The sequence below is a fragment of the Gobio gobio genome (genome assembly GCF_949357685.1).
Source record: "Gobio gobio genome assembly, chromosome: 9".
NCBI classification, from domain to species: Eukaryota; Metazoa; Chordata; class Actinopteri; order Cypriniformes; family Gobionidae; genus Gobio; species Gobio gobio.
In genome coordinates, this window is record NC_137115.1 from 53,331,182 (window position 1) to 53,344,996 (window position 13,815).

At 37.1% G+C, this 13,815-nt stretch overlaps 1 protein-coding gene across 1 annotated transcript in view; it reads right to left on the reverse strand.

Moving 5' to 3' along the window:
• Positions 1-12,888: 12,888 nt before the first annotated feature.
• vmn2r1 (vomeronasal 2, receptor 1) overlaps positions 12,889-13,815 on the reverse strand; it is a gene marked incomplete at both ends in the record, with an annotated part of 10,641 nt that continues 9,714 nt past the window's right edge. The window contains one exon of the mRNA XM_079826174.1: positions 12,889-13,815. This exon is cut by the window's right edge and continues 143 nt beyond it. Coding sequence (XP_079682300.1) covers positions 12,889-13,815 — 927 coding nt within the window.

Below are 13,815 nucleotides of genomic sequence, written 5' to 3' on the forward strand. Positions count from 1 at the left end.
CCATTCTAGAATGGTAAACAGATTCTTCTCAGCCACTGTGTAGCAAAGCTTTCCTGACAATCTGGTGTCTAATTACTCCAGTACGCCATTCAAAACCAGACAGAGCAGCTGTTCGCAGGCTCCAGTGCTTTCCACACACACTTTTACATTCATTCTGCACCATTTCTCACTTTCACACAGGGTCCAAAACTAACATTTGGTGAGTAAATAAAACCGTGTTACTTTGCAGTTGGCCACTCACTAATGTCCTATACGCTCACATGGTTTCAGTGTAATAGCTTAATGTTCATCAGAGGAATTTTAATGAAGTGTACATGCTCTTTTTAAGTTAACATAATTCAGCCTATTTTTTTTTTTTTTTTTAGATACATGCTTGGATCATGGTAAATTATATCCTCCTGGGACCCAGAAAAAGTTTTTTGAATTTAGTCATTTTTTATGTCATAACATTGTTTAGAGCATAAGAAACAAATGGGGGGGGGGGGGAAACATTTTTGAAAAAGTATATTTTATTCATACACTAAATAATGCTGGGTTTAAAATAACCCAAGTTGGTTTGAAAAATGGACTAACCCAGCAATTGGGTTGTTTTAACCCAGCGGTTGGGTTAAATGTTTGCTTAAAACAAACCAATTGTTGGGTTAGTCCATTTTCAACCCAATTTGGGTTATTTTTAACCCAGCATTTTTTAGCGTGTATGTTATGATATGTCCTCTGTAGTTGACACCAGGATTAATTTCAGTCAAAAATAAAATGACATGAAATTGCATGAATAGGCAAAAACAATGGGATTTATTTTTAATTCACCAATCAATTTTTAGGTTTCAGGGTTTGTTTTAAACAAACTTTGTTTAAAGATGATTCTGAACTATGTTATGAAAAAGATATAATGTAATACATTGATATACCATTTTACTTTATGCAATATGTGGGTAAAATGGCCATACTTGGATTTTCCCATTCAATACAATGTATCTATACACTGCATCTAATTTGCATATTAATGTGTTCTTGGTGCAACATGTAAGGAAAAAATAAATTTTATAATGGGAGTAATAATTGGAAACATTTTCATAACAATATCTAATATTTCATAGGAATATTCCTTCCCTATTCACTTCTGTCTCCAAAATGCCTGATTTGTCCTCTATAGTGGACATTTATGAAATCAATGCCCTGTTTTGTAACAGAATGTCATATTTTGATTAGAAACCCCATATAATTTTCCTGAGATGTTGATTCATAACAAACAATTTGAAAATGAATCCGATTTAAATTATAATTACAAAATATTATCATATTTCCATAAGAGTGCTAAACATTAATGGCAGCCGTTTTTAAAGACCAAGAAGTTGTTGTCCTGGTGAAACGTCCAAATATTTGCTCTTTACAGGACATCCAGACTGTGACATGTGACATGTATGATGTCAGAGAAATTCACTAAAATATAACGTCCACTACAGTGGACAAGTCTATTCCTGGGTCCCAGAAGGATATAAAAGTTATAATTTTTGTTGAATTTAAATGGTTTATGTAGTTACTTGAGGTTTTATTTTATTTTCAATAAATGAAAAGCATTAAAACCTTTATTTCAATAGTTGAATGTGTCCTTTAAAGTACATGAACAAGACCACTGCAATGTGAATGTGTGCATATTTTAAATGTGCAACGTGTTTATTTTTTTTATTTAAGACATTAATTAACTTATTATTGGTTTGTAAGTCAATACGTGATTCACAAGCCGATAAACTAAAGTGACAGTATGTGCGTTTTTCCTCTTTTCTCTTTTTCTTCCATTTATAATGTTGTCACCCTGTTCTACAGCTTCAGTAATTCAATATGATGTGTAGCTGCTTAATGTAAAAGTATTAGTTCTGTCAGTTTCTCTCAAAGAGAGAGAGAATGGAGTGAAATGACTGCCATCCAGCAGTCAAATCACATCACATCACAGAGAGAAGAGCGAGTGAAAGTGACCATCACTGGGCAGCTCCTCCTGCTGGACTCTTTTTAAACACTAATCTACCATGACAGCAATGAATGTACTAATCAGCTCTGCTCATCGGTCTCTCGGTGTAATGAAAGCATCCCAAAAAGAAAAATGTCAGGAATGCAGATTGCTTTAATGCATCTGAGCCTGAAGCATCATAATGTGAGAGTTTGCTCAACAATATTCACAGCAGCAGATGTTAGATCTGATCATGATTCATCGAAAGGCTTGTTTCTACTCACCTGTAGGGCAATTTTGAACTTCTGCGACATCTGTCAGTGTCATCTGTCCTATCTCGATCTGCCTCCATTTTGTCTAGATATTTTGCACACCTGGAAAACATTCAAATACAACACTCTTAGACATAATGCAAATCTCTCAGAACCTCTGAGCAGTTGATGAACAATCTGTTGACGATGATCTTCTTGGTAAAGTACTTGAGCTTGATGGATGGCTATTGAATTTATTTTTATCTGGCATTATAAAATATAACAAAGGTGCCCTTGAGATTAGAGAGGGTTTTTTAACAACAGCTACCAAAATGTAGCCTGCAGCACTCTCGATCGCCCCCTGGTGATTGGTCCCAGTATAGCTCATAAACCCCACCCCTCCATGTATTACAATGGACGTGAGACTCACTAAACAATTAAATTACACTTCAAATAATTGTTTCCTAAAGATGGTTTCTGTCATTTTAGGCAGTTTTTATCATGATGATTCCATTTCAAGTTAAACCCTGCGGCTCGCAGAAACGAAGATCTGCATATATTGATGAGGTAATTCTGTTTTTGGAGTTGTTTAATCCTCATCTGCTGAGATCTTCAGATTTAATGTCTTCTTTTATCTTCAGTTGATTTTATCTAAGGCTGTGGCTGAAGTCAGTTGTAGTTCTTGTGTTTCTCTTTCCGTCAGTGATTCTGCTCATTATTATCAGGTGTTCATCATTAATGCTCAATCATCACTCCATTATCTCATTAACTTTAACACTGCTTCAATTGTACTTTAACCCCGTAGTGAGCACACACATGAACACTACGAAGTGTTAATTTAACATGGGCGTTTTTCTGTGCACTTTTACATAAATCTTAGCTGTTTCATTTACATAAAACTGGCATATATGAATCACATTCAGTTTATCAATACAATTACATAAATCTTACCCGTTACATTTATGTATGACTTACATATAAGAATCACGTTAAATGTATTAATTTGTTTATGTTAAAATTATGTAATCCAAATGCATGGAAAATTTATATGCAATTAAAATACATAAATCTTATGTTTAGACAAGATTTTTTTTTTGAGTGATACTCAAGATTAACATGAGACTGGCAGAAACTGTACCCTTTAATGTGAATCAAACAAAAAAATTAAGACTTACCGCTCTTGATTAAGTGTACCTTTAATAAGAATATATTATTTAATTCATACAGTGAAAATTATGCAATATTTTATTTTTACATTTAATTATTAAATTTCTGCACTAATTCTAACTACATGTTAAATAAACCTATTGTACCTGAAACACGTATATGTGTTGTTATATTGTACTTGTCCTATTGTTTGCAATTTGCTTCTCTCTTTATTATTTTTTTAATAACAGAAATGAGATAAAATAACACAAAATATCTATATCGTTAATGTGAAATAAAATGTCTCATATCCCAATCAAATCATGTTTTGAGACTTGTGATGTGTACAAAAATACAACTGAAAAATGTTTAGCAAGTAAGATCTCAGAACACACACCTCAACCTTTTAGTTTTGACCTCCTTTGGGATGGTTCAACCCCCCCACACACCACCCTTATGGGTATACAGCTCAAGAAGAAACCCCACAGATTCACCGTGAACTGAAGGGCAACCCCTGACATGAATGCCACCCTCCAAAATAGTAGCATGCGCATGCATCCCAACACTTCCCATTGGATTGCATCCATTATTAATCTCACCCCTTTAATGAGTTGTTCACAAAGACCTGATGAATTATTAAAATCATACCTTGACAGGCTGGCCGGTTTGCTTTTATCACTACTCAGTGTTATCAGTGGTCAGTCCAGAGTTGAATGGCCACTTGGCCTTTCTGTCAAGACCATATTTAAGCATTATGTTTACATCACAACCACAGTTACCCAGGCACACACACACACACACACACACACACACACACACACACACACACACATAGACTACAAAAGTCTTCCTCAAGCACTCTGGGCTATTCCTCGCTGAGGGTGTGTTGTTACACGTCCAATTATAGAAAAATATCATCACTCCACTAGGCATCTAGACTAGAGTGGCATCAAATGAACTACAAACTCCTTCTCTCTGACACACCATTGTAAATATTGTTCATACTTTTTGTTTTTTATTTAATCACAATTGGATACAAATATCTGACACTACTATGAAAAAGCTTGTAGTTTGCTAATTTTCTAATTTGATAAAGGAAAATAAAAATGTTCGATGTTCGAGTCAAATGATTCACTGATCATTTTTCTGCATTCAAAATGATATAGTGTTCATATAGCCAAGTATTTGTTTATTTTTCTTAAACTTTTCTATTTGTTTGTTTGTTTCTTTACGTGGTCTCAGACTTTTAGACCCCACTATATGTTTTAAATGTTCAGTCATATTTTTGAAGACTTTTTATTCTGCTGTGTATATATTATTTTAGACATTAGTTTGGCCAGCGGTTAAAAAAACGGCACAAATTTCGCGGAAGAACATTGTTTTGGTTGTGCTTCGGCACTGCGTGACTGTGCGGATGAATACGAGCCTTCTCAATAGATACATACATGCTTTACAATACAATCTGTTAGAGAACTAAATATGGCAAATTATCTGTTCAATATAACACCTTACTCACCTGTTGAGTAATATAAGTCATCTCTGCTTCACTTTTACATTTCAAATCCCAAATCTCAAGTCAATAGTGATTCTTGTTTTATCACGAGCTCTGTCTTGTTCTGTTTTCTCCAGCAGACACTCCTCTATTCTGCGTTTGTTTAAAGTGGGTGATTATCTGGAGATTGCAGATTTAACTGCTCCATGTCAAAGAGTATAGATATAGAAAGACGATTCACTCATGCCCTATTACTTATGAATGGGAGAAACTGCTACGCAATATGGCGGAATATCTCCTGCCTTTTAAATAAAAGAGCCAGTCGCTGATTGGTAATGTCATTGCGTCACCGCAGCTGCCGTTAGAAACTCCGGTTCCCATAGAAACCTGAGACTCGCGTTTAGGAATGCGCATGCGCAGTGGCTAAACTAGCCTGTAAAAATGAGCTTTTAACGCTTTTTTGATGGTAAAAAGCAACATTTATGAGACAGTTCATGTCAGATTTTGTTGCTGGTTTGAAACATGTTATTTAATTATAAGTTTGGTAAGTAGTTAATGAAATTTCAGGATTCCCCATTCAAATATATGACAAAATAGCTGTAAATTTTCTCTGTTTACGGATATGACGAGCCACCCACGCACAAGCGATCACGTAAATACGCAATTTCCCGCGTAAACCACCCCGACAGTTCTAAAACACTTATAATAGGCTTACCATAGTGAAACAGGGTAAGACAAAAACGCTTTTGGAAGAACGATTTATGAATGACTCCTTATTTACATTTCTGAACAAAGAAAAGTTAGATAATCAAATCGAGTTAACAGATCTAAAATTGTCTGTAGAAGGTTTAATCTAGGGTGACCATGCAGTAAACGTCCCCGTTTTTCAAAAATAAGCCTAAACTGCAAAATAACAAGACCAATTAAAGTTATTTTCAAGCACAAACTTAACAAAACATTTGAAGTTAAAAGTAATTTATACAGTATAAACTTGTGAAAATTAAAGTATTAAAGGGGTGGTAAAACACATTGTTTTGAAGGCTTGACTGTGTTTGTGGGGTGCACTGTAACGTGTTCATGCTTCGTTTTAAAAAAAATTGCATTATTTTTCATATATTTGACCTTTATTCTACACTGCTCTGTCCCTCCTTGTAAAACGGTCTGATGCTTTCCGGGATGTATGAAGCCAGTCCCTCAAAAATACGCAGTGGGCTCAGATTGGTTAGCTGGCCCAGTGTGTTGTGATTCGCTAAACGCCTAGTGCACGTCGGAAACGCCACGCCCCTTACCTGGAGGCTGTGCTTTGGTCAGTGTTAGAAACAACGGCATCAATAAAACCATACCAATCTGAGCCCGAATCAGACCCAGAACATTTGAGTGAAGATGATCGAGCAGAACCTGTTCAGTCCTCAAGAGTAAAGACTGCGGATCTATAGTGATCGCTACTGAATGGCACTTTAACTTTTGTATTTTTAGAACGATTATAGCCAAATATCTGTCGCAAGAACTAACCCAAAACAAACACTAAGCACTGGCTTTAACTAGTTAGTTAGCCAAATCACACACAGAACCATGTTTAGCATGCCTGTAGATAAACAATACATAAAAGCTCTAATCAAAGAATCATTTACACTAATGCCAGGTTCGCTGTTGAGATTTTAACGTTAGTGTTTGTAACGTTAGGTGTTCGTCGGATAACGTTAAGTATGAATGAGCATTTAACAGACTGGTTTGCAGAACAGCGTTGTCATCTGTTTACTTCCTTGCTACAACCTATTACAGGAAAACACATCGATGAAAAATAAATCAGACTTGCAGGTTGTGGCCCGTAAACAGCTTCTGTTTGTAAATCCAGCTTTCAGGACAAGCCGTTGTGCAAATCCTGTATTGAACTCGCGAAGTTTGTGGAAGTTTGTGTTGTCCTCCGTGAAATGTGCAGCGCGCGTCGTGCATCCACGCACCGGCAGTGTTTTTTTCACGCAGCTGACGTTGTGCAAATCTGGCATTGAAATCGCGAAGACGGTGGATGCAGGGAGCCCTGCGCGCGCCTGATTCCCCGCTGACTCAAACACACATGTGCATATAACATGTTGCATGTTAAACGCTCTGCAACGCACCCCCGTCCCAAGGAAGGCTGAACAGAGCAAGTACCCCAGACAGACCTGCAATCCGGATGAAAATAACAGCGTTTCCTTGGCATCGCGGCAACAACACTCCAGCCTAACTATACCACAACAGCGCCGCGATACAAAATGGCCTCACCCCCCCTTATTTAATATTCTCGGAGGAGGGGTTTATGTAAATATTGAGCCTGGTGATGTCACCAACCCTGGAGGAATGTGTGTAGTCGCCTAGCGGCCGTTTGCTGTAGTTCTTAGAAATTGATTTCTTTAAAAGCAAATATCTCCCTTTGCTTTAAACTTTGAACGTTGTAACTTTGCAGATGTTGTTTATGCTCAAACAGCAACATTACACGCTAGCTAAAGTTAGAATAGTGAAATCGTGGTTTACCACCCCTTTAAATACGATTATAATTGTTGAATAGTTTTATTCATAATTTCATCATATATTTATGTTTTATTTGTGTAATGTGTTTTTGTAAAGTCACATTATAATATTGTTTTGAATGGCTTATGATTTACAATTGCTGCTATTAATTGTTTTCATTCATCGTAATAATCAAACTAAATTATAATAATTATTATTGGTAATAATAATACAGGGAGCCCAACGACCACACAAAAAAAAAACATTAAAATATATATTGTGCCCGTTTAACATTTTTAGTGATATTTTGACCACTCAAATAGGAAATGTCCCCGGTTTCCATTTCAGAAATCTGGTCCCCTTAGTCTAATCGCCAAATTACTAAAGAAGTCAGTAACTGAAAAAATGAGTAGGCCATATTGAAACAGAACATTGGTAGTTTATTGCACCTTTATTTTATGAATAAGATAAAGACAAAGCAATACATAAATGTGCGTGACGCAGTGAAGATCTCAGTGGAGTCCTGTTAAAAATGAAGTATAGCTACAGTTCACATTAGATGCAATTTGTGTATGATGCCTCCCATTTAGATCTAAAACACACCCAGTCTAATCTACATTTGAATAAATTAACAGCATAGTTTACAGATTTCTCACAAAAATATACTTCATTGTATGTTAGCAAAACTATTACAATAGTTATTTTATATAATAACTGAGAACATCTAGGACGGATTAATTCATGTCATCTCTCTCAGTTTATGAGCATTCACTGCTTCCACCTGCTGGCAGACATCAGCATTACATTTACTCCTGCGTTTCCATGCTTTTAAGACTAACATTTGGCTCTGAAAAGATAAGTAATTATTTTCTTATGATGTAATCAATGCATTTTTTAATGTAATTTGAACAGCTAAGCTACACTAGTCATAAAAACATCCCTGAGTGCAAACTCCTGCTCGTTTAAATGGTCATATCATGAGGAAATGTTTGTCTTGTTTTCCCTTTATTTGCCTATTTTCAATGTTCCCTGACCATTTGAAATATAATTAGTGTAGGTTATGAAAACTGTAACTCTCAAAATGCCCTCTCATCAAAAGAGACAGGTTTCACATGTATTATTAAATTAAATGTATTTATGCATAATGTTTTCATTTATGTATTATGAGTGCTGTGCCTTTCTTCTAAAGTTTGATATTTTGACTTTTTGTTTGCTCCTCGTCTATAGTTGGTTGAGCATCAGCTCTTTAACTTTTTAAGGTTTCATTTATTTAAACTATGCTCCAAAAATGATCTTCCCCAGCTTTATGATGTCAGATGAAAACATGGGAATTATATTGACTTGACAGCAAACACACAGTCAGATATTAAAACTGCAGAGCAAAGCACTGTACCTCATTTAGCAGGTAAACATTTTGCAGTTTAAATAAATAAATAAAGCCTCCTTGGGGATAAAGATGGCAAAAATGGTCATAAAAAGTCAATTGCTTCATACACAGACATCATATAGTATGGTAAGCATGATACTGGTAAGCTATCTCCCTTAAAAGTCCTTTACTGTTATTCCTATTCTGTCTTAGATCTAAATTTATATTTTAAATCCTAAAATATGGCCAATATAATAAGCAGGGCTCAACATTACGCCTTGTCATGTGTTTGGGTCAAGTAAAAAAAGTTGCTTGTCCGGAAAAAACAGTATAAATATAATTTATCCTCAGCTTTGACATATTAATATCTGCATATTTGTGATATTTACCCTAGGGGCTTTTTTACCTTTATAAATGGCATTTTCCCCCCCTAATGCTGCTAAATGTATGCTTAATTTTTCATTTAAAATTCTTACATTTGAAATAAATGAAATTAGATAAATTAAATAAGAATAATAAGTCACTATGTTACCAATCAAAAATCATTCACACTGAAAAATTACAACTGCATTAAATAATGTTATGAGATTGTTTGAAATATTTTTTTGAATGTACAAATAAGAAATGTTGGGGGAAAAATTATACTTTTAAACATGAAACTAAACCACCATTGGTTTATTGGAGTCATTGAGTCATTCATCTAATTCATTCACGAATGATCGAGTCATTGAATCTTTGACTCAACCGATTTGTTCAAAAAACTGAATCATTTATTAATCAAAGTGGCTGAGTGTTGCTTTTAGATGCGCTATGGTTCTGCTGTGATGTTTGTTTGGAACAGTTTGCTGAAATAGACAGTCAATATTTTGTCTAAAATGTAAGAGACTTAATATATATACTACTGGGGGTGTAACGGTACACGTATTCGTACCGAACCGTTTTGGTACAGGGCTTCTGGTACGGTTCCGAATGCAATTTTTAGCCCCGTTTCCACCAAAAATTACCTGGAACAATTTGTCCCAAGAACTCTTTTTCCCTCAGACCTGCTGCTGTCAGTGGTCTAAAGTACTGTGAAGATTAGTCCGGTGACGTAGGACTGCGCGCGACTTTCCAGAGCCCACTGGATTTCGTCCTCCGCAAATAAACTTAATCGAGCCTGAACCTCGTCATCGGTCCATCTGTCGTATTTTTTAAACTCCATTGTTGATTCGAATAGTAAACAACTCTTACTGCCCGCACCGCAACAGACTTTTAGGTTGAAATAAAATGCAGCGTGAGCTCAACCAATCAGCATGTTCAGCGCCCAAGTCCCACCCCCGAAAGTTCCTGAACTTTGAAAAAGTACTACCTTGAGCAGGGCCGTTTTGAGCATAGATGTACATAATAAAGGCTAGATGTCTCGTCCACGCTGCTGGCCAATGGAGGTCGACGTCCGCACCTGGCGGCCATCTTGTCACAGTCGGCTCGCTCACTCGTAACATTGTGTTTTAATGGTGCATGTACTTTTTAAATAACCATAACTTACTCAATTTTCTACCGATTTTCTGGTTTGTTATAAAGGTCAGAGATGTAGTTATGACACTGCATACTTATGAAAAATTATTCATAATTTGTTCAAGCATCCAGAATTATAGCTACGTTAATAACGTTTGTAAGAAACCAAACCTTTTATAAATCCGTCATGATTTCAGCGAGATGAGAGTATTTGTGTTTGTGCAGATCACTCGCCTTACATCAGGCACCACAGAGCCCGGCAGAAAGCTTGCCTGTGACAAAATGGCTGCCGGTGATGAAGTTAGAGACTCCGCAGTAAGACATCTAGCCTTTATTATGTATTTCTATGGTTTTGAGGGGAAAATCTTTACCCAGAACTTTATTTAGACCCCAGTTCCTTTGGTCGAAACACACAGAGTACCACCCCAAAGTCCCTAGTTCCTGGGGAAAGTTCCTGAGGTGGAAACGCGGCTTTTAACAGTTAACAGTCGGCTTGTTTTAAGAGCGGGACACACTTCAATCCGAGTTCCCACATGAACATATTAAGTATTCAGTCCATTTTATCATGATATTCAAACGATAAATGCCGTTTTGACGCTCTTTAATGTGGCGATCGCTGTATAGGCGCGTCAGTTCAAGTGGCGGCACGGCGCGCAAGTGAACGCTATCATCTCTTCCTAAAGAATAAACATTAATTAATATCTTAAGGTATGTTGAGGATATATTACAACTTACTGAAACGCATCATATGTGGTGTAATCGCTCAATCAGTGTTTTAACGGTGGAAAGACGTCAATAAAACAGCTTGTAAACAACGTCACGCAGCATCATTTACCTCAGGAGTCATTCAGTGTCACAGCTTTGAGTTCACTAGAGAAATCAACTCTTTCACTAAATATATGACCTATATTAGCCGTTATATTCATTATATTCTACTGAACCTGTTAGTGATGTCTTGTTTATTTAATGTATGTTTAAATAAATCTGTCATGAAAATGACACACTGCGTATAAATGATTATATTTCAACAACGAATTGGAGAAAAAACTATTTTATAATTAGATTTAGAAGTTATTGCCTAATGTGAAGTTTATATGTTTGCATACAATGTGTTATTTGAGTGTTGATTATTATATCTAAAACTAAATAGCAACTGAATTTATGCAAATAGTTTAGGCTCTGTGCTTTAATATTACAGTAATGTGTAAGTAAGGGCTCCCTATATAGTTTACAGCATTATCTTTAAGAAACTTTGAGTTATAATTGAATTCATTTAAGGACAGACGCAATTTCTTTCAGTAAACCACTGTTTAATAAGAATAAGGAAAAAGCAATTTTGTGAAACTGCCGTACCGAACCGTCAGTTTTGTGTACCGTTACACCCCATTAACTACTTATTGTAGAAGAACTGTTGTATGAAATCAGTGTCATATTTTCAGGCATGATAGTAGCATTCTTGGTCGTGTGATGTTGCTTAACTGTATCATATGTTATAAATATAAAAACTCTACATTTTGGCAGAATGTTAACCGAGTTTCTTTGTGTGTGCTGCGCTCTTTTTTCTCCTCGAGCCTCAAAAGCACAACCTTGTTACCGTCAGTACTTTACACATTATATATTACCTGCTACAGGGCTCTCAAGTTTCAGTTCAGAGTGAGATTTTGGCGACGGCAGCAGGGGTTTGGGTGGGGAAGAGGTTCTGATCTGAAAAATGACACTAATTTGTATAAATAAATAAATAATATTTTTTTTAATTTAATTCAACATTTCTGTGTGTGTGTGCATAGTATTAATTCTTGCATTTCTCTATTTCAAAGATGTCAGGGAAGAGGCAAATTAATCATCCATAATAATTTGGAATATATATATATTTTCAGAATTTAATGTGTTGTAAATATAATTTATTCTGAAGCAATATTCTCACCAGTGTTCAATCAGCTTTAACATATTTAAATCTGCATATCTTTGATATAATCTTATTAAATATAGGCTATGCTTCAGCTTTCATTTTATATTCTTAAATTTGATCTATAAATTAAATTAGAATAAGACACTGTAGGGCTGTTGCCAATCAAATTAAATAATTTACACTGAAAAATGTTATGAGATTGTTTTAAATATTTTTGAATATACAAATAAGAAATGTTGGAAAGAAAACATTAAACTAAACCACCAGTAGGTGGCAGAATGTAAACGTTGTTGTTGCGGGAATATCTAAATCTCACCCGGATACAGCAATGCTATTTTCTGATTGGCTGTTCGGTAGCTATATTTTTTATTTGATTGGCTGGTGCGTGGCAGGGCCTTCTGAACGCTATGTGGAAACTCACTTGATTCCTCTTAATAGCGGCGTAACTTGGTGGACATTATCCTGTAAATTTCTCTGCATGAGAAATACAAGGTGTGGCGTGTGAGCGTGTGAACGGGTTGAAATGCGTGTGTCTCACACCCAATGCGTGAGACTTGAGAGCCCTGCCTGCTATTAATCGGCACTTACACTAAATGTAATAAAATGTTCATGTTTTGGTGATTCCCTAGTTACTTTGTTGTTATTGACGTTTTAATCAGGCTACTTGTCCAGTCGGACAAGTAAAATTCTCTTTCACTTGTCCCATCAAAAAACCCTGGACGAGCGGACAAGCGTTAATGTCGAGCCCTGATAAGCCTTCTACATTCAGAGTGACACAGTAGATCATAGGGAATGGCTTCAGTCGTCTAGAGACACAGTGGACACAGTGGTCCCATTAGCGGAGCTGCTGGTGCTGGCGTGCGCTGCGGCTATGTCGCGTGATTTGGCTCGAGGAATCATCATCTCCTCTTTGTTCCTCTCCGGTTTGACAAGCAGCACATAGCACTTGGGGATGAAGACGCACGCGAGCAGCCCAAAGCTGGACGCCAAGATTGCGAAGATTTGTACCGCCACCATGAATTTCCCCCGCGTGCTCAGGTAGGCGGGCACGAAGGAGATCCACACGATGAAAAACACCAGCATGCCAAAGGTCACGCTCTTGCCCTCGTTGAAGTGGTCTTCCAACTTCCGTGCCACAGAAGCAAAGGCAAAGGCCACCAGAGCCAAAAGCATGTCATAACCAAAGATGGAGCAGATGAAGATGATGTTTCCGGTGTCGCACTCCAGGATGATCTTGATGTTCTGGGCAGCTGTGTTCTTTACAGGGTGTGGAGGCATCAGAATCAGCCACACAGTGCAAGCCACTGCTTGGATCAGGGTGCACACTATCATTATCGCCCTCTGGTGCCTGGGATGTATGGGGTCCACGTCATTCTTCTGAGGAATAGCTGGGGCGATGACTGCAGTGTCGGGACTCTGCTCAGCGGCTGCTGCTGCTGCTTTGGCTGCCTTAGTAGCATTTTTGACAGCTTTTATGGCTCTGGCTCTGAGCATAAGCAGAGCCGATTTGCCCATTAATGAAGAGAGGACTAGAGCAAACCCTACGGCCAACGCCACCTGGCTGGTCATGCACGACCACATCTGAGGCTCACCAAGGAACACAATTGAGCTGAGGAAGGTGATCACCAAACCCAGTAGCAAGGAGAAGCTCAGCAGGGCGTCGTTGACTTTCACCAGAGGTGTGTTAAGGTGCATCAAGAAGATGATCGCGACTACAATAGTAGC